Source organism: Brassica napus, chromosome C6, assembly GCF_020379485.1.
Source record: "Brassica napus cultivar Da-Ae chromosome C6, Da-Ae, whole genome shotgun sequence".
NCBI lineage: Eukaryota > Viridiplantae > Streptophyta > Magnoliopsida > Brassicales > Brassicaceae > Brassica > Brassica napus.
The window spans coordinates 40,681,100-40,701,249 of NC_063449.1; the positions used below are offsets into that span (position 1 = coordinate 40,681,100).

General features: G+C 35.7%; 1 protein-coding gene across 1 annotated transcript; it reads right to left on the minus strand.

The window, feature by feature from the left end:
- Positions 1-2,721: 2,721 nt before the first annotated feature.
- LOC106403419 (uncharacterized mitochondrial protein AtMg00810-like) lies at positions 2,722-3,597 on the minus strand. Its single transcript, XM_013844247.2, has 2 exons — positions 2,991-3,597; positions 2,722-2,861 (listed from the first exon to the last, which is right to left on the minus strand). Exons 1-2 carry the CDS (start codon positions 3,595-3,597, stop codon positions 2,722-2,724), a joined length of 747 nt encoding a protein of 248 aa, XP_013699701.2.
- Between the last annotated feature and the right edge of the window lie 16,553 nt (positions 3,598-20,150).

Consider the following 20,150-nt stretch of genomic DNA (forward strand, 5'->3'; position numbering starts at 1 on the left):
AATTTTCTATTTTTTTTAAATAAAATATTTCGATGATTATATATTAGTTTAGAGGAATATATGTTAATGGATGTAAAATGGAAAATATGTGGTTTGGTATTAGAATTTTAGTATATTGGTATTACTAATATTTTTAATTTAAATAATTACAAAATACATCGGTTTTTCGGTTCGGTTCGGTTCGGTTTAAAACCGAACCACACCATTCGGATTGGAGAAATCTTCAACCGAATGGTTTGAGAGAGACTTTAGTTCGGTTTGATTCGGTTTCGATTCGGTTGGTTTGGTTTGATTCGGTTCGGTTCGGTTTTTTTGTTCACCCCTAATAAAAACAAACTGTATGGTTTTCAAAGTCAAGTCAATAAAAAATATATTTAATGGTTAGGTGATTGATAGAAACTTATAATCTAGTCGGTTGTACTAGTGTTATCCATGTACCATAACTTGGATTGAAACTCAATAATATGTTTGTATGAGTTGTGAACTCCAACGAAAAAAAACAAAAGGTGGTCCTGTCGCAAAAATAAAGTTAGATGGTCCCGTATATATTTATAGATGACAATTATATATATCATAACAAATAGTCTAATAGACCTATAAAATTATTATATATACAAATAAAAAATGTCGAGAATAATTATGCATCATAGTTATTTAAGAAATTAGCCAAAGTGTTAATAACCCTGAAAGTGAAGGGATAAATAGCTATGTGGTGTAATATAAGGACAATTGTTAATAAAATATAACGGTGCACATTTAACTAACGAATTACAACCTTCCATGCTAAATGATTATCTTTTTATTAAAAGAAGTTTATATCTTCATACATGCAGGTGATATATAAACATCAGATAAAATTATCACACAAGCTTTAAGGGAGTACTCTTACAAAAAAATATAGTATTTCTTTCTTTTTCACAAAATTGTTATGCTTATAGAAAAATATATGCAATCTATACATATTGTGATATTTAATTAGATCTACAAACTGCATGTATATTTTTAAGGAATATGTAAGAAAGTAGTAAATCTGAATTTAACAAGTGAGGAGTGGCGTATGTTTGAGTTTGCCTTGTAGTATTGCAGTTGCAGGGTGGTAGTTTTTAACTATAATTTATACAGTATATAGCCTTTTAGAACTATCAAGACCATTAGTTTTTTGCTTCTTACTTCTTAACTCATATTTAAATGTGAGAAAAGAGTAAAATGCATAAGTGAGTTATAAAGACAAAATGTCAAAACATATAGGTTTCTATTCAAATAATGTGATATGAACATGTGAATGCCAGGTTAGACTATAGAAGCTGTGAGTGTCATTATACAACCTAGCTATAGCCTCTAGGCATCTATCCTGTTACACTTATTTTGGGGTCAACTTTGAGTTTCATTTATTTGTCTTTTTGGTGCATATACACACCCACTAGCTTATCTTCCTATAATGATTTGTCCCTTTTAAGGAATCGTGTCTCCGTAAATCAAGTCAGGCAAAAAGGTTAAAATAAAAATTAATCTCGCTCAAACCAAAATGATTATTTATATATATAAATTTTTGTATAATAATATCACGTATCACATTCTTTCCTGATTAGTCAAAGATAATTTGACACAAAAATTAGAAATATAAAATGAAATTAGGGAGATATAAAGTATATATTCAACATTCTTTGAGCTTGCACATTTTCGTATCTTAGGGATGAGTTATGTGAATCTACATTCTTTCTAATTAAAGTCTTTGTATAGTTTTATTTATAAATACAATAAACTCGTGGAAACCCTAACTCTCAGTTAATTTGTACTGTTCACGTTATAGCACATGCAATACATTAATCGTTATATCATTTTGCTTAGTACAATTTTAAATCTATTCCGTAAGATACCTATTATTAATTTGATAATTAGAAAATTCAGATCCATAGAACCTAACTTGCATATAAATGTGATCCAACATGATACTTGAAGTGATCAGAAGTCAAACTTGGCTATCTTGCACTTCAGATGATTAGTTGGATATTACCACGGATTTTAATCTCGCTCTAGTTTGTCATTATTTCATTTTCATAACTTAACTGCACAATATGATCATGAGAATCACGAATCTGTTGAAAGAAGTGAACCGACCAATATAAGACTTGGACCTAATTAAAAAAAAAAGACTTGGACCAGTGACATTGGATGTAATTAGGATATTCTCAACTGTTTTGTATAACTGGATGATTCCAAACCGAAGCTTAGATTAATCTCTAAAGTCTTTGTAGCAATGGATGTTTTTTTTGTAAAAGTGCAGTACGAGGGAATTCAAACCATATACTTTTTCTTTTTTTGCTAAATTGTAAATGTCATTGAAAACAATGAAGGTTTGATTACATGTTAATGCAACGTAGTTTGCTTTTCAGCTTAAAGGTGCAAAAAATTAAAAAAAACCCCTAAACCCTGAGGAGATTATGATTAGTCTTAACCAAACAATGGAAGCTTAAGCATAATACCAAAACAGAACTAAAAACTAACAGTTTAATCTCTCCCTCCCAAGCTGTAAAGTAGATGTGATAATATAAACTGTAAACTTGTATTTAACTTATGAACTTACAAAGCATATATATACATGAGCAATGACCGACTTTATATTACTTTAGAGTTTATCTATAAGTCTTATGTATATCAACAATAGATTAGGACTTATCTCTAGGTAATCCTATCTATACTAGGATTCCCTAATACTCCCCTTCAAATTGGAAAGTGAAGATCTTGAACACCCAACTTGGATGATAAGAACTCAAACTGAGCACGCCCCAAAGCCTTAGTAAGGATATCAGCTCTCTGTTCTTTGGTGCGCACATGAGTAGTTGAGATAAGACCAGCTTTAACTGCATCACGAACACAATGACAGTCTCTTTCAATGTGTTTAGTGCGTTCGTGAAAAACTGGATTAGATGCAATGTAGATTGCCGCCTAACTATCACAATAAAATGAAAATGGTTTGTTGACTTCAATACCCAGTTCCTTCATCAATTGTACGATCCATTTCAACTCCTTTGCAGCTGCAGCCATTGCTCGATATTCAGCTTCAGCGGAAAAGTGAGAAACTGTATCTTGCTTCTTAGTTCTCCATGAAATAGGATTCCCTCTAAGAAGAACAACATAGGCATTTAATGAGCGACGCATAACAGGACAAGTGCTCCAGTCAGCGTCGACATAGACTGAAAGCTCAAGTGAACTATCTGATCGTAGAAGAATCCCCTGTCCAGGACATCCTTTAAGGAACCTGACCACCCGTAATGCTGCTTCCCACTGAGCCACGGTAGGGGCCTTCATAAACTGAGATAACAGGTTAATAGCATAACAAAGCTTAGGTTGAGTGACTGTCAAGTAAACAAGACGACCAACTAGGCGTCTATACTTATTTGGATCTGAAAACAAAGGTCCTTTGTCGGCTGCTAAATGATGATTCTGCTCTACTGGAATGGAGACAGGTTTAGCACCAAGTAATCCGCAGTCTTTGATGATATCTAACGCATATTTGCGTTGAGAGAGGAAGATTCCATCAGCAGCTCGAGCAACTTCTATTCCCAAGAAGTATCTGAGCTTGCCTAGATCTTTCATTCGAAAACAGTCTCCCAAATAAGTCTTGAATTTGGTAAGTAGTTGCAGGTCATTACTTGCAAGGACTAAGTCATCAACATAAATGAGAACACAAACTTCTTTTGATCATTTGGTGTAGGTGAAGAGCGAGTAGTCTGAGTAGGCCTGAACAAAACCGAACTCAATGAGAGCATTAAATAACCTGGCAAACCAGCAGCGAGGAGCCTGCTTTAAACCGTAAATAGCTTTGCATAATCGACAAACTTTGCGAGGATCAGAGTGAGTAAAGCCCTGAGGTAGGCGCATATACACTTCTTCTTCAAGATCCCCATGAAAGAATGCATTGTGAACGTCCATTTGATGTACTTCCCAGCCCTTTGCTGCAAAAAGACTCAGCAAACTGTGAACTGTAGTCATCTTTACAACTGACGCAAACGTTTCATCATAATCCTCACCTCCAACTTGCCTATTTCCACAGCCCACCAGACGAGATTTGTGGCGTTCAATTGTTCCATCAGAATTATATTTGGTACGGTGAACCCATTTTGAAGCAATGGCTGTTTTGCCAGGAGGCAGAGTTGCTAAGTCCCAAGTGCCAAGCTCTTCATGAGCCACAACCTCACGTTTCATAGCATCTCGCCATACTTTGTCTTTGATTGCTTCAGAGTAACTCTTTGGTTCTACTCCAGCTGTCATAGCTGCTAAGAATGCTTGATGGGGGACTGAAAAATTTAGGTCAGAGACATACGCATTCAACGGGTAAGATGTCATACCTAGAACGTTCGTAGAAGACGTTGATGAAGAGCCAGTGAGAGAGAGATTGGGTTCTTCAAGGCGAACAACATTATAGGTAACATAATCTTTGAGCTTAACAGAAGGAATGCGTGATCTCTGGCCATGACCTAATGTTTCACTGGAAACAATATTCTCTGGAGGAGAAGATATAGGAGAAACTGGTACTGGTTCTATAACATCTTGAACTGTAGTTTGCTCAACTAATGGTTTGACAGATGTAACTGGTTGCGTGGGTTCAGACTGTTCTTGTGGTGTTATACTTGTTTGTTGAGTGACAGAAGGAACTGTACTCCCCTTGTCTATTAAAGGAGGAGTAACTTGCATTATCTCCCAATCCTCATCAACAATGTCCTGTAGGATCGGCTGATCGGTAGATGATACAGATGGCTTGGACGAGAAGGGAAACTCTGTTTCTTTAAATATGACATCCCGTGATATGAGAAACTCCTCTGTTTCTAAATCAAATACCTTCCATCCTTTCTGATTGAATGGATAACCAACGAACACACATCTTCTACTTCTTGAACCGAACTTGTCTTTATCTCTTGATTTGGAGTGAACAAAGCATAAACTGCCAAAGACTCTGAGGTGATCATATGTAGGCTTCATACCATACAACAACTCATATGGAGACGTGATATCTCATGATTTTTATAAGTTTTAGATTCATATTTTAGCTTATTATGATCATTTTAGGTTGCATTTAGGTCTTTGTGTTGTATTTGCATACTCATTTGCATATCATAGGGGTTGGAATGCTTATTTGGAAGTTTGGGGCGAAATTCAAGGGTTATACTGCAAAGTTTGGAAGTTTTGGGTCCACTGTGATGTTAACAAGAACCCAGGGACCAAGGTTGCAAATTCATAATATTCGATTGGGCTAAATCGCACATTGGAAACTTTGGGTTTGATTCGCGAAGGCATTTTTGCACATTCCAAAGGCTGGGTCCGTTTTGTAAAGAATCAAAAGGCCAGGGACTGGTTTTGAAAATAATGAAGAAACCTCCATTGGAGAGCACGAGCTTTCTCCTGATGCATCCGGAGCTTGACGACGCGGCGAGCCTGTTACAGTACCATGGAGAAGGAAGCTACGATCTGAGAGCACGACACCGTGGAGGAGCTCACGAGCTTCTCTTCGCCGGATCTGAATCCCGACGGCGGAGGCTGAGAGCACGGCGGAGAGCTTACCACGACGAAAGCCACGACGGGAGAACTGAGCACCGGCGAGGTGTTGACGATGGATGAACGACGAATTGAGCTTGGCTGTGGCTCGGTGGTTCCGGTTCAGTGGAGAGCTTAGTGACGACGAAGCTTGAAGCGACGACCTCCGCGAGTTGTAGCCATGAACGAAGCGAGCTCGAGCACAGCGACGTGATGAACTCGCTCGGGAAATCCATCATCAAAGATCAAGCATCACAGCGACTTGCCACAGCGAGGTGCAAAGGCCGCTCGCAGAAGACAAAAACGCGATCTCAGAAATGATTGACCGGTTTATTCCGGTTTGACCCGGTTTAATTCACTAAACCAGCTCGAGTTTGGCATCTCTTATATATAGTTTTAAACCTAAAAACCTAAGGGGAATCTCATTTTTTCTCTCAAGAACTTGCCTCCCTTTGTAAAAAAAGCTTGAATCTTTATATCATAATCTAAGGAAGTTCTTCATATTATATCTTGTTTCTCCTTCTCATAAACATGGTGAGCCTTGAATCCATCATGGGTTTGAGGTTTCTCATGGAGATTAGAGAGTAGACACTCCTTGGATTCATGGTTAAGGTAGATTATGGTGATTAAGTGTAGATTTAGGGTGTTTTATTGTAGATCCTTGTATGAACTTGCTTGTTGAGTATTTTTAATGCTTGTTTAGTCTTGATCACTCTAAACCTGATTTCTAAACACTTCTCATCAGACATGATTAGATGAAGTGTTTTAATCAACTCAACTAACCTCTAGTGAGATTAGCCAAGGACACTTGATGTTAAAATTGCTAGATAGTTATTGAACTTGAACTTAAAGATTGCTTGATTGAATTAAGCCAAAGACATTTGATGTTTAATGATTTCTAAGCAAATGGGCATTTACCTAGACATAGGACTTGTCTAGAATTGTGTTTAGACTTAAGAGATTACTTTGATTGAAAGTTGCCACCTTTAGATTGAACCTTGATCACCTTATATCAATTATCCTTACCATGGATCCATCCTTAGTATTTGATTGAATTCTTGCACTTATTTCTTGACTGGATTTGAGATCACCTTGTTTATATTTCTAGGATATTAGTTTGTTACAAATCATATATCTTCTTGTTTGCTTAGATTAGGAAGGTTTGTGTATTCTTGGTGTTATAAGTCTCTAGTTCTCTGTGGATTCGATCCTAAAATGCTACAATGACATACCATTCGATTGTGGTATTGTTGGCACATTAGGTTAATTGGTGTGTGCTTAAACGCGTAATCAATTTGGCGCCGTTGCCGGGGAACTAAGTAGATTTGTCATTAGGATTTCAAACTTTCTTGAGATTAAGCTTTATTTTCTTATGCTTTGTTTTGCTTTTGTATAGCTACTAACCTCTTCTTCTAGTTTTTGTTATTTGTAGAGATGGCTTCAAGCTACTCTGAGAAGCCACGAGAAGAGGAAGAGACATTTGAAGATCGCATTGAAGATCAGCCATATGTGAAGCCACCACCCTTTGATATACGCATACTCACACCAGATCAAAGAGTGGAGTTACACCGGCTTCAAAGAACGAAAGAGTATTGGGGCAAGCCAATAAGACACCTAGCACAAATGGTCCGGATAAACCTTATTAGAGATAGAGCAGAGTTTGAAGGAAGAGATGTTAACCAGTATGAGTTTGATGTTGCTTGTGCCCTTGATGAGGTAATGTATTGGGTTCCACCACCCCAGCTGGAAGGTATAAGCATTTCCACTTTAGAACTTAAACTTGAGGAAATTTGCTTGCCTTGTGGTGAGGATAACGCCCATGATCTTGATTCTCTTGTGCTCATAAATGAATGTCTTGATCTGATATGTGAAACTAGGAAACTAGATGAATTGAGAGTAAAAAATCTTGCTAAAGATCACATTGAAGTTTGCTTTGTCAAGAACTATATTTGTGCTTCATTTGATCTTGAGTCCAACTTTTTGCTGCTTGAGAATTCTAGACCTCTTCTTGAACTTGCTGATTTAGGGGATGAACTTGATGTGGATAAGCTCTTGCTTGAGATAGAAAACCCCCATGCTGAAAACTATCATGAGAATTTGAACGTTGTGAATTATTTGATTGATGGAGATAGAGTTGACTACTTTGTTAAAACCTCGTTTGAACCTGTAGTTGATTTTGTGTTTCCACCTATTGCTTTTGATTCTCATGATCATTTGAACCTCAAGAAGCATTTCATAACTCATATCATATCTTTAGTGAAGCTCTTTGAGGAAAAATCTGTCTATTTTCTATGGACAGTAGTGTGTTTCTTTGCACACTTGGTTTCTTGTTCTTGTAGGAGAAAGACCAAAGGTGCATTGGCTCAGCCTTTTGATACTTATGATTAGCAAGCACACAAAGTCAAGCTAGAGACTTAAAACAAGCTCACTTGGGAGGAAGTCTCATGTCTATCCCTATATATATTATTGTTTTACTTGTGTGGTTTTTCTTTTGTATGTTTAATAAATGTGTTTAAAATTTTTAGGTGATTCTCCTCTTAATCAAAGAGAAAGATGGCCATCCTGCAAAGCTACAAGTGATAAAATTATTCAACTCCATCTAGCAACTCCAAGCTAAGTGTCTCTACAACCATTGTAAATATATAGTCTTCTTGTTTGTTTCTTCTAGACCTTTTCTTTCACCTTGCTCTCACACAAGAGATTGTGTGAAGTAAGTGTGGGGGGGGGGGGGGGGGGGGGGAGAGTCTACTTATCTCACATGTTTTCTGTTTTGTTTACTTGTCATAAGCATTGCATATCCATTTGCATAGAAAATCCATAAAAAAAAATACATTTGCATCTTTAGGTTTGAGTCTAGATCATATAGAATGCATAGGTAAAATCCCTATGCAGGACTCATGCAATGAACTCATTGTTGATACCCTTTTGAATCATAATAAGTAGCTTGAGCTTCTTCTGAATTTCTTGTAGACTTCGAGCCTTGAAAACTCCTCTTAAGACTCATTGAATCTTACTCTTTGAAACCAACTCCGATCTTAATTGACTAAAATGAACTTAATGCTTCTTGCTTATGGTCTCTTGAGTACTAAATCATGGCTTTACACACACTTGAGCTTGTATAAACCATTTTACCAATCTTTTTGACAACTCAAGTGGTAGTCCATACCCTAAACCCTTTCCTTCTTTCAAACCATCATTAATTGTTGAGTGAGGTCTTTTTGTGAAAGCTTGTCATGTGCAAAATCTTGAGAGTATTAGGAGCGACATTGATTTGTTCTCATCTCTTGCTAGCATAGGGACCTCTTTTGGGCTAGAATCTAGGATGGTGGTTGGAATGATGTGCTTTAATTATTTTGATCTTGAGGATTGAATTGGGAAAGATTATGTAAAGGAAATGAATCAAAAAAAAATGTCTAAAAAAAATAAATATATATATAGCTCAGATTGTGTCAATAAAAACCCCAAAAAGAAAAGAAAAAAAAAAGAGAAAAGAGTGTTCATTGGGTAAGAGATAAAAATGGGTGTACATTTGGGATTTGAGATGAAGAAAAGAAAGGGTAGAACTTAAAAATTATCTAGGAAAAGGGTACAATGATGAGAACCGATTTATATATGCATTAATTGCTCCTTTTCTTAGATAAATTTTGCATAATGATCAAACTCCTATTCTTGAGTGTAAGTCACCATAGCAAAATGTATTTGGACCCTTCTCATTCTTCACATTAAGCCATTTTTTTTCTCACCAAACCAAATGATTTGGACCAATTGGCAATTTGCGAGAATTCACTTATGATATTTCTTATTGAATGTGAGAGTTGGTTGATTTGAGGATTCATGATAATGAGTTAAAATATCAAAGGAATTGATAGGCCGAGAGAAGTTAGAGCTAATAAAAACATCTTGCTCTTGCTATTTGGTATGATTTTGTAAGGATATCACAATGATGGCATTGAAGAGTTTCTTAAGGTCATGAATTTACATTTGTGTATTGAAACATCACTTCCCATGTTCTTGAAAGTTTACTTGAGGACAAGTAAAGGACTAGTGTGGGGGAGTTGATATCTCATGATTTTTACAAGTTTTAGATTCATATTTTAGCTTATTATGATCATTTTAGGTTGCATTTAGGTCTTTGTGTTGTATTTGCATACTCATTTGCATATCATAGGGGTTGGAATGCTTATTTGGAAGTTTGGGGCGAAATTCAAGGGTTATACTGCAAAGTTTGGAAGTTTTGGGTCCACTGTGATGTTAACAAGAACCCAGGGACCAAGGTTGCAAATTCGTAATATTCGATTGGGCTAAATCGCACATTGGAAACTTTGGGTTTGATTCGCGAGGGCATTTTTGCACATTCCAAAGGCTGGGTCCATTTTGTAAAGAATCAAAAGGCCAGGGACTGGTTTTGAAAATAATGAAGAAACCTCCATTGGAGAGCACGAGCTTTCTCCTGATGCATCCGGAGCTTGACGACGCGGAGAGCCTGTTACAGTACCATGGAGAAGGAAGCTACGATCTGAGAGCACGACACCGTGGAGGAGCTCACGAGCTTCTCTTCGCCGGATCTGAATCCCGACGGCGGAGGCTGAGAGCACGGCGGAGAGCTTACCACGACGAAAGCCACGACGGGAGAACTGAGCACCGGCGAGGTGTTGACGATGGATGAACGACGGATTGAGCTTGGCTGTGGCTCGGTGGTTCCGGTTCAGTGGAGAGCTTAGTGACGACGAAGCTTGAAGCGACGACCTCTGCGAGTTGTAGCCATGAACGAAGCGAGCTCGAGCACAGCGACGTGATGAACTCGCTCGGGAAATCCATCATCAAAGATCAAGCATCACAGCGACTTGCCACAGCGAGGTGCAAAGGCCGCTCGCAGAAGACAAAAACGCGATCTCAGAAATGATTGACCGGTTTATTCCGGTTTGACCCGGTTTAATTCACTAAACCAGCTCGAGTTTGGCATCTCTTATATATAGTTTTAAACCTAAAAACCTAAGGGGAATCTCATTTTTTCTCTCAAGAACTTGCCTCCCTTTGTAAAAAAAGCTTGAATCTTTATATCATAATCTAAGGAAGTTCTTCATATTATATCTTGTTTCTCCTTCTCATAAACATGGTGAGCCTTGAATCCATCATGGGTTTGAGGTTTCTCATGGAGATTAGAGAGTAGACACTCCTTGGATTCATGGTTAAGGTAGATTATGGTGATTGAGTGTAGATTTAGGGTGTTTTATTGTAGATCCTTGTATGAACTTGCTTGTTGAGTATTTTTAATGCTTGTTTAGTCTTGATCACTCTAAACCTGATTTCTAAACACTTCTCATCAGACATGATTAGATGAAGTGTTTGAATCAACTCAACTAAGCTCTAGTGAGATTAGCCAAGGACACTTGATGTTAAAATTGCTAGATAGTTATTGAACTTGAACTTAAAGATTGCTTGATTGAATTAAGCCAAAGACATTTGATGTTTAATGATTTCTAAGCAAATGGGCATTTACCTAGACATAGGACTTGTCTAGAATTGTGTTTAGACTTAAGAGATTACTTTGATTGAAAGTTGCCACCTTTAGATTGAACCTTGATCACCTTATATCAATTATCCTTACCATGGATCCATCCTTAGTATTTGATTGAATTCTTGCACTTATTTCTTGACTGGATTTGAGATCACCTTGTTTATATTTCTAGGATATTAGTTTGTTACAAATCATCTATCTTCTTGTTTGCTTAGATTAGGAAGGTTTGTGTATTCTTGGTGTTATAAGTCTCTAGTTCTCTGTGGATTCGATCCTAAAATGCTACAATGACATACCATTCGATTGTGGTATTGTTGGCACATTAGGTTAATTGGTGTGTGCTTAAACGCGTAATCAAGACGCATTGTTGAGTACTGTCGTTGGGGTTCTATTTATCAGGTGAGAGGCTCACAAGATTGCTTCACCCCAGAACTTGATCGCAAGTTTCCTTCAAGCAGTAGAGACCGTGCAACGTTAAGTATGTGCCTGTGTTTTCTTTCCACATGAGCGTTTTGTTGAGGGGTTGTAACACAAGAAGTTTGATGGATAATGCCTTTTCCTGAAAGTACCGAGATAGACATGTGAACTCTGTGCCGTTGTCACTTCGAACTACTTTGACTTCCTTATTAAATTGTTTCATCGTCATTGAGAAGAAGTTCTAAAGAACTGTTTGTACTTCCGACTTTTCAAGAAGCAGGTAGGTCCAGACTGATCTTGAATAATCATCAACAACTGTTTGAAAGTAATGAGCTCCACAGGATGATCATACTCTATAAGGACCTCAGACATCGTAGTGAATCATTTCAAAACACTCTTTTGTTTTATTCATACTCTGATAAAAAACTTCTCTTTTCTGTTTTGCTCGAAAAAAAGTATCGCAAGAACTAGGAGCTACAGACTTATTTGATGAAAACGACAAAGGTAAAAAACTCAAGACTGAAAACGCTGGATGCCCTAGCCTCTGGTGCCATCTATACTGATCAAATGCTTTAGCAGTCTTCTCAGCAACGTGTACCCTAGCAGCCATTACATCCTTGAAATAATAAACCCCATCTCTCTTTTCACCTGCTCCAATCAGTGTCCTCGAGAAACGATCCTGCAAAATGTAAAGTGTGTCTGTTAACAACGCAAAACAATTTGTTTGACGAAGAAGTTTGGACACTGATATGAGCGAGCAGTTTAGGTCTGGAACAAACAACACATTAGATAGTGTGATGTTATTAGAGAGATGAAACACGCCAACATGTGTGGCAAAAGTCTTGTTTCCATCAGCAAAACCTACTGGACAAGGAGGTATGCTCGAGACATTTTCAAGAAACGAGAGCTCTCCAGTCATATGGTGAGAAGATCCAGTATCAAGAATCAAATCTCCATAATGCTTACCCGACAACCTATCGGAGGATGCTTTAGTTTTCTCATTGAGTATCTGAGTCAAAGCATTCCATTGTTCTTCTGCAAACGCTGGAAAGTTGGAAGCATTAAAGGAAGTTGCATGAACATTGTTTGCCTTTGCTCCGATTTCTATCAGAACCTGAAGCACCACGTCCTCTGTTGCTTTGTGATCCTCTGGTTTCTGTTTTGTTAGTTGAACAATCTTCCCACCAATCTTGGAACCCAACCAATTGCCAGCAGTTTACTTTTTCATGTCCTTTGCGACCGCAATAAGAACATTGAGTAGGACGACGAGATGATACAGAGTTCTGTGAGTCAGTTGAATCCTTCTTGGCGACAAAACCGACTGCACTTTATTGTACTTCTCTTTCTTTTGAAGACATAAGTCTATGTTCTTCTCGGATAACTTTAGCATAGGCTTCTCCAAGGTCAACTAATGAATCACTAGATATGATTCCTTGACATACTCCACCAAATCTAGATTCATCCAAACCCATAACAAATTGATGAACCTTTTCTTCATCTCTTTCTTTCTCATATTCTGCAGCCGCACTGCAACTGCAAGCAGGAAGAGGCTTATACATATCTAGCTCCTCCCACATCTTAGCAAGACGTCCGTAGTAGTCCATCACAGATTGACCTCCCTGTTTGCAAGACACCAACTGCTCTTTGAGATGATGTACACGAACCTTGTTTTCCACCGAGAAACGTTTCTTCAAATTCTCCCAAAGTTTGTGAGAATCAGAAATAAAAGTGATTGTTGATCGAACTTTTGCTTCAATAGAAGACCTTATCCAACCTACAATCATGGAGTTGACCTAGGACCAGAGATCAAAGTTAGAGTCATCAATGGACGGTTTAGGTATTGTGCCATCAATAAACCCTAGCTTTCTTTTGGTTCTCAAGGCTTTGATCAGCTCCATAGACCACTCATTGTAATTGTCTCCGGTGAACACCACCGAAGTAATCAGTGCACCAGGGTTGTTCGATGCAAACAACAAATATGGGGTTGAGTTCACCGAACTCACGTTACTTTGCTCAACCTGAGCAGAGGATTTGCGTGCGGAAGAATCTTCTTCACCCACCATCAACTTGATAGACTAAATCGACTTTAGGTTTAAGGATTTTTTTTTTAATGCTTTGATACCATGTATAGTAGATGTGATAATATAAACTGTAAACTTGTATTTAACTTTTGAACTTACAAAGCATATATATACACGAGCAATGACCGACTTTATATTACTTTAGAGTTTATCTATAAGTTTATGTATATCAACAATAGATTCGGACTTATCTCTAGGTAATCCTATCTATACGAGGATTCCCTAATACAAGCACTTCTCAAATCAAAGGAGCAACCTGAGACTGCAAGAGTAAAGCCATGAGAGGTGTTTAGTCAGGTCTCACCGAGGTGACTCGAAGCAGGCATCGACGGTGATGACTGGCTCCCATCCCGGAGCTCCGCTGGAGGAGGAAGCTGGCCAACAAAACTTAAGCTTGCTCGGTGATAGCAAAGGTATAGACCCGACTTCGACGCCATTTACATTGAAGCACACGTTACGGTCAAGCGCATGATGTCGATTTGGCTCCCTATCCGTCTGCGCGACTCAATGGGTACAACATCGACTTCAGGACACACTGAAGCTAGAAACCGGAGCTTAGGAGGATGGAATTGACGAATAGGAGAAGTGATTAAACTCCTTGAAAACAGACGGCTCATGATAGAAAAAGGCTACGCCTTGAAGCAGATGACATCGTGACTAAGGTTTTCCTCAAGATCCAAGTGAACAACATCTGTAGCAAGAATGAGTTACCAAAATTGAACCAGAGACCACCATGGTTGTTGTCTTTCGAACTAAAGAAAGAGGTCCTTGATGGCTTACCTCATAGCCACCTTTCACTCAAAGAGAGGAGAAGCTCTACGGAGACCCTTGGAGAGACGTGATAGAGGAGCCGACTGGAGCAAGATGTAAAGGCTGGAACGACGACGGCAACGACGTGTCTGGTGTTTTGGCTGTCTCGGATCTCAAAGTTGACTCAAATTCAAACCATATATTTCTCTGTATTTCATGATGAGTCTTGAGCCAATGAACAAATCAAACCGTCACAATTTATAAACTTTGACAATACAAAGTAATCCATTACGTTCAGTTAACTATCTTTTTTTCTTAAATATATTATTAGAAAGTGTTGTATCGTACATTATTTGCATCACAAGCTAAGGTTTTGATTCAGCATAAACAAAATTTTAAATTTGTGTTGTTGGAACGATGATGTGTGATAGTCATGTAAATTCTCGAAATCGTGTCGCATGAACCTTGTAAATGAACAGTTTGAAACAGTGAATAAACGTCAGAAATTCATTGAATTGTTGTTGATATGGTAAACGTGCTGATGTTCGGCTCTTCTGTCAAGTGTACTTTATGGGCTATTTCATATGGGCCTCAAAACACTTTTATAATATTTTGGTGGGATACACTTGTTCCATCTTACTAGAATGATTTTGTACAGAAAAAAAGTTTTTATACAAAACAATTTTCTAACGGGTTGAAGGTAGCTTAGAGCATCCCGTTAGGGGTTCACTTTCCAATCTCTCGCATTTTCCAAAAAAAAAAAAATATTATAATATTTATGGATCCCACTGATTTTATGAACCGATTGAAAATACTTAAGGAATTAAAAACAACACTCTTTTTTTTTATAGAAAATCATAATTTGAAATATTCTCAAGTTAGATATAAACAATATACGAGAGTTTTATCTATTAGACAATTATATGTTGTACATTGGATCTCTACTTTAGACGATCATATATAATTATATGTACTTTACACATTCATATATTGTATATCTGCAATACAATGCAAATGTAATTATCTTATGTTATTTTAAATGCTTTTATAAACTAAATAAATTTTTTTCTGGGATTAAATATCTTGTATATTATTTCAAATTATGAACTTTTCTAACTATGAATTATTTTAAAAATTATCTAAAGTGATTTAAACATGAAGTACATCAACAATACGATGTAACTGTAATTATTTTGTATTATTTTATATGTCATTGTAAAAAATCAACAATCTATTTCTAAAGGCAAATATCTCGTATAATGATTTTATTTAACTTGAAAAATTTTTTACTTATGTTTTTTTTAAAGGGATTGATGTTAGTGACTTTCAATCTTATACGAAATATAAAGAAAAAATGAGTTTTTAATTCCTCAAGTATTTTCAGTCGGAAAATTAAATATTCCCCAATTAATCATTGACTGCATAAAATCATGATTAGAATATTCTACCGTTAAAAAGTTGACGGAAACCGTTATTTTCCGTTCATCAGTTAACCGTTGACTATTTTGTTCCCAATTTTGCGCAGTCAACTATTAGTTGAGGAATAAATATGCGTAAGCAATACTTGAGTATTAAAACTGCCGATTTCAAATACTTCGGGAATTAAATGCCCATTTTCCCGGATTACGACATGCTTTTTTGCTAGAGGAAAGAAGCCGTCACCGCCTGATCCTGGTCCTGGTGCTTCCGCCACAGAATCTGAGACATCTAACGCTGCAACAAAAAGAGTAAGAATGAAAAATGAGACCATAAACATCAATATGCAATGAGGCATATTAGAGAAAGCCATTGCTATGTAGATTGTGTAAAATGGGTTGTTGGATTGAATTTAACATGCATATTGGTTCTTTATTTATAGATGTTAACAAAAATGTAAATATATTTGAGGATGACTAAATAACAATGTTACGTTTGAATGCATGTATTTGGTCTGTGATCGTACTCATGGACTGTGGAAATGTTTATATTGCTTTCGTCTACAGTAACAAATTTACTTATTTTTTGTTATGTATTCGGAAACAAATTATCGTATTCTTGGTGTTTCAAGAAACTGCATTCTTGTTTTGGCTCAAGACTTTTAGCCCTTTGAAATAATATCAAAATATTTATTTTAAAAACATTTATCAGTGTTTAAGAAATATTTAGTGTACGTATTACAAGTTTTTTTGTTGTATAGTTAAACGTAAAATTTGACTTTGAGAAAAAGTACTCGTTACCGGTAAATAAGAAATAAAGGCGAAATGACTCATTGATGGAATTACAAACTGAGTAGGTATTACAAGTTTTTTTGTAGGAGAAGTAACAAAATATATAGATGGAAATTCATATTATTTTATTTTATATAATTTATTACATATAAAATATAATTTTTAGTAATAAAACTTCCAAACTAAAAATGTATTGTTAGAAAACCTTTTTATTGAAATAAACAATATTTAACTCAAAATTTGTTAATGTGAATCTCCACTGCATATATTCTTTGTAAAACGATTTATATTAATTTGATTGATAGTTTCTCATTATGAAGATGTTGATATCCGAATATGAAGAGATGTTTCTCAATACACAAAATAGATGAATTTGGGTTCCAAAATACTTAGAAAGTGCTAGTATGAATCTTTTACAATTATACTGAAATCTTAAACAAAACATAATTTCAAGTAAATTTTACGGATCTGGAGCAATTTCAGGTCTTAATCATGTACCACATGTTTTGACAAAATTTATTATCACTTATGCATTGTTTAAAACTCTTATAGTCAAATCTATAAGCCTTTAAAACTAATTTATAAATTATTATGCATTACTTCATCAAACTAGTTTATAAAAGTAATTTAAAATTCTTAAATTAATTATCCTCACTTTGCTTCAAATTTAATATAACTTATAAATAGTAATATAAGAAAACTTATGTCATCTTGCTTTATTATTTTATTTCATGTTTCCGTAGTATCACAAATAATTCTAGTTTTTCCCTAACAAATAGCATGAAATTCTAAAAGTTTATTAAATCGCTATTAAGCCTTATTAATCATTTATAAAAGTATTAAAATATTTATAAAGCTTTATAATATTGATAAAGTATGCATAATGATTTATAAATTAGTTTAAGGGCTTATAGATTTATTATAAAAGTTTTAAACAATGCATAAGTGATAATAAAGGTTTTAAAATATTTAAAGATTTTTATTGATAAAACCCCTCAACTATTTTTGAATCGGAAGAAACCCCCTCAATTAAGTTTTCAATATAATAAACCCCAAATTTTAATTCCTTTGACGTCTGTCACTCTCCTTCTAAAATACAGTGACATAGTGGACCGACTTTAAGAGAATTAAAATTGAGGGTTTTTTTGTCAAACTTTTAGTTGAAAGATTATTTTACGATCCATCTTTAATTGAGGGGTTTTATTGCCTTTTTTATTATTAAAAATATATAACTTTTTCCTCCAGACATAAAGCAATATTTTTATTTAACGGTTTTTACAACATTTGACGATAGTTTAGACAGAAAAATTATAATTGACATTAATAGATTTTAAGTTGATATTTTTATCCATTAAAGTTAATTGAGCAGTATTCTTACAATCCATCTTTAGTTGGGGTTTTAAAACCCTATATAATATATAAACTATCATAACTTATAAATAAGTAGACGGTGATCCACACCTTGTATGGACTAATATATACCCAACGAAAACTAATTTTAACATAATTCTTTTATTTCAGTCTAAACTACTTAATTAGTTTCAAATATTAACTTAAATCAGAATATATAATTTTACACTTGTAACGCAACTTAGATAATGACTTGATACATGAATTTTTTTTTATTTATTCTATCACCAAACCACACATGTTAAAAGAATCATCATCGTAATTACGTAATAAAGTTTTATTAATACTTTAAAATAATATAAAAGATAAATTTATAAAATAAAACCGTAATTGCTAATTATCAGTGAAACCTATGAAACAAAGCCCCTCTACATCAAATAATAGTCATTTTTCCATTTTCACTGATTCCTACAACATTAGTTTAATTGCAATTTATATCAGTTTCATATTCGTCTGAGTTTATAGTGACATCTATTAACAAAATCTACAATAGTTAAAAGAAAACTTCTATTTAACTAAACCCTTATAAACTAAAAGTAATATTATATATATATATATATATATATATATATATATATATATAGCAAAAGCTGGATTTTTTAATTATAACGGCAAGAGACTGTACTATTTTGACTCATAGCTTTTGATTGAGTAAGATGATGTTGATGAAACTCATAACACTATATAACTCTTTTGTGACGTAAAAGAGAAGAAAACTTATTTTTCGAAAAAATTAAGAAAAAAATTATACGATTTAATATTATTAAAGTAATCATAAGATGAACATAACTATAAAATTATTGCTAAAATTTGATAATACCCGTTAATAATTGTCCTAAATATAAAATAACCTAAAATCATGAATAACATGACAAATAAAAAAAATCACTACTCAAATGAGTCGTTTAGGTTTTTTTTTGTCGGCTGCCATTTCTTTAAACTAGGTTTTGGTCAAACGAGTCGTTTAGAGCACTTCTATATGACTATGTCTGATCAATATGGGAGAAAAAAACCCTCTATTCCTAGCATCCTTTGCTAGTTGGTCCGTCCGACCATTCTTGCTCCGGGAAATATGAAACAAATTTGCGCTTTCGAAGTTATCTTGTTGACTTCAGAAAGCATCAATCTCTGAAGTAAAAGCTGGCAAGTCCATCGGGTTCGTAGTCATATCCTCTAGGTCTGAGTAATCCATCTTGAGTGGATTGAAGGGATCCTTGTCTCTCATACAAGAGTCTTTCCAAAATAGTCCTTCCATCTCAGTGTGAAAGGCCGAGAGGTTTCCTCTGCATGCACGTAGTCCGAAAAATTTAATACTCATTTGATTCTTAGGACTCCACCCTAGACCACTGACACTATCATTACCGATCCATGAAGCATCGATTTGGCAAGTTGGGTTTTGAGGTATCCAAAGGGGTAATGTCTCAGCAACTGAAGTATGAGGGTCGTCATGATCCTCTTCCACTTCCTCATGTTTTCGATTAGCCTTTCTCCAACTTTCTGCTTCAAGGGAAGCTAGTTGGAAAGTGTTGATCGGGGAGATGACTTTCTTATTAAAGAGTTTGCTATTCTTTGCTTTCCAGATGTATCAACAGATCCATGGGAAAGTGTCAAATTGTGGTTCCAGTGGAGCCACATTTTTTCTCTTCTAAAATAGAAAGTTCATATTTTGGTATATAGAAGTACTCGGAAAGTAACACAGAAGGGACAAATAGTTCAATAAATCCCAAACATACAGGGCTGGGGGCATTCCATAAAAAGATGGTTAATCGACTCCATTGAATCACCACATCTAGGACAGCTTTATTGGTACTCAGGTGTCTATAAGTGAGTCTCTCTGCTGTCGGCACACAATCAGAGAGGGCCTGCCACATACAATGTTTCATCTTGCTCCGAGCTTTTACCTTCCACACATGGCTTTGTACGCCTGTGATGCTTGGTTTCAGTACATGGTCGTATCCAATTTTGACTGAATATTCTTCTGATTTTGTGTGGTTTCAAACATATTTATCCAAAGCTTGCGAGCGAAAAGGTTTCAATCCCAGTATCAAAAGTATATCTGTGGGGTGAAAAGATTCCTGTAAAAGGTTGAGATTCCACTCCTTGGTATTATTCATTAGCCCAGTCCGTTTACTGAACGCAGGCGTCAATGACAAGCGATCAAAATATATAAAGGGATCTTATGTGACATGTCCGCTTCAAGTCAAAATTCTGAATTTGAAGATGCAAAAACTGAAC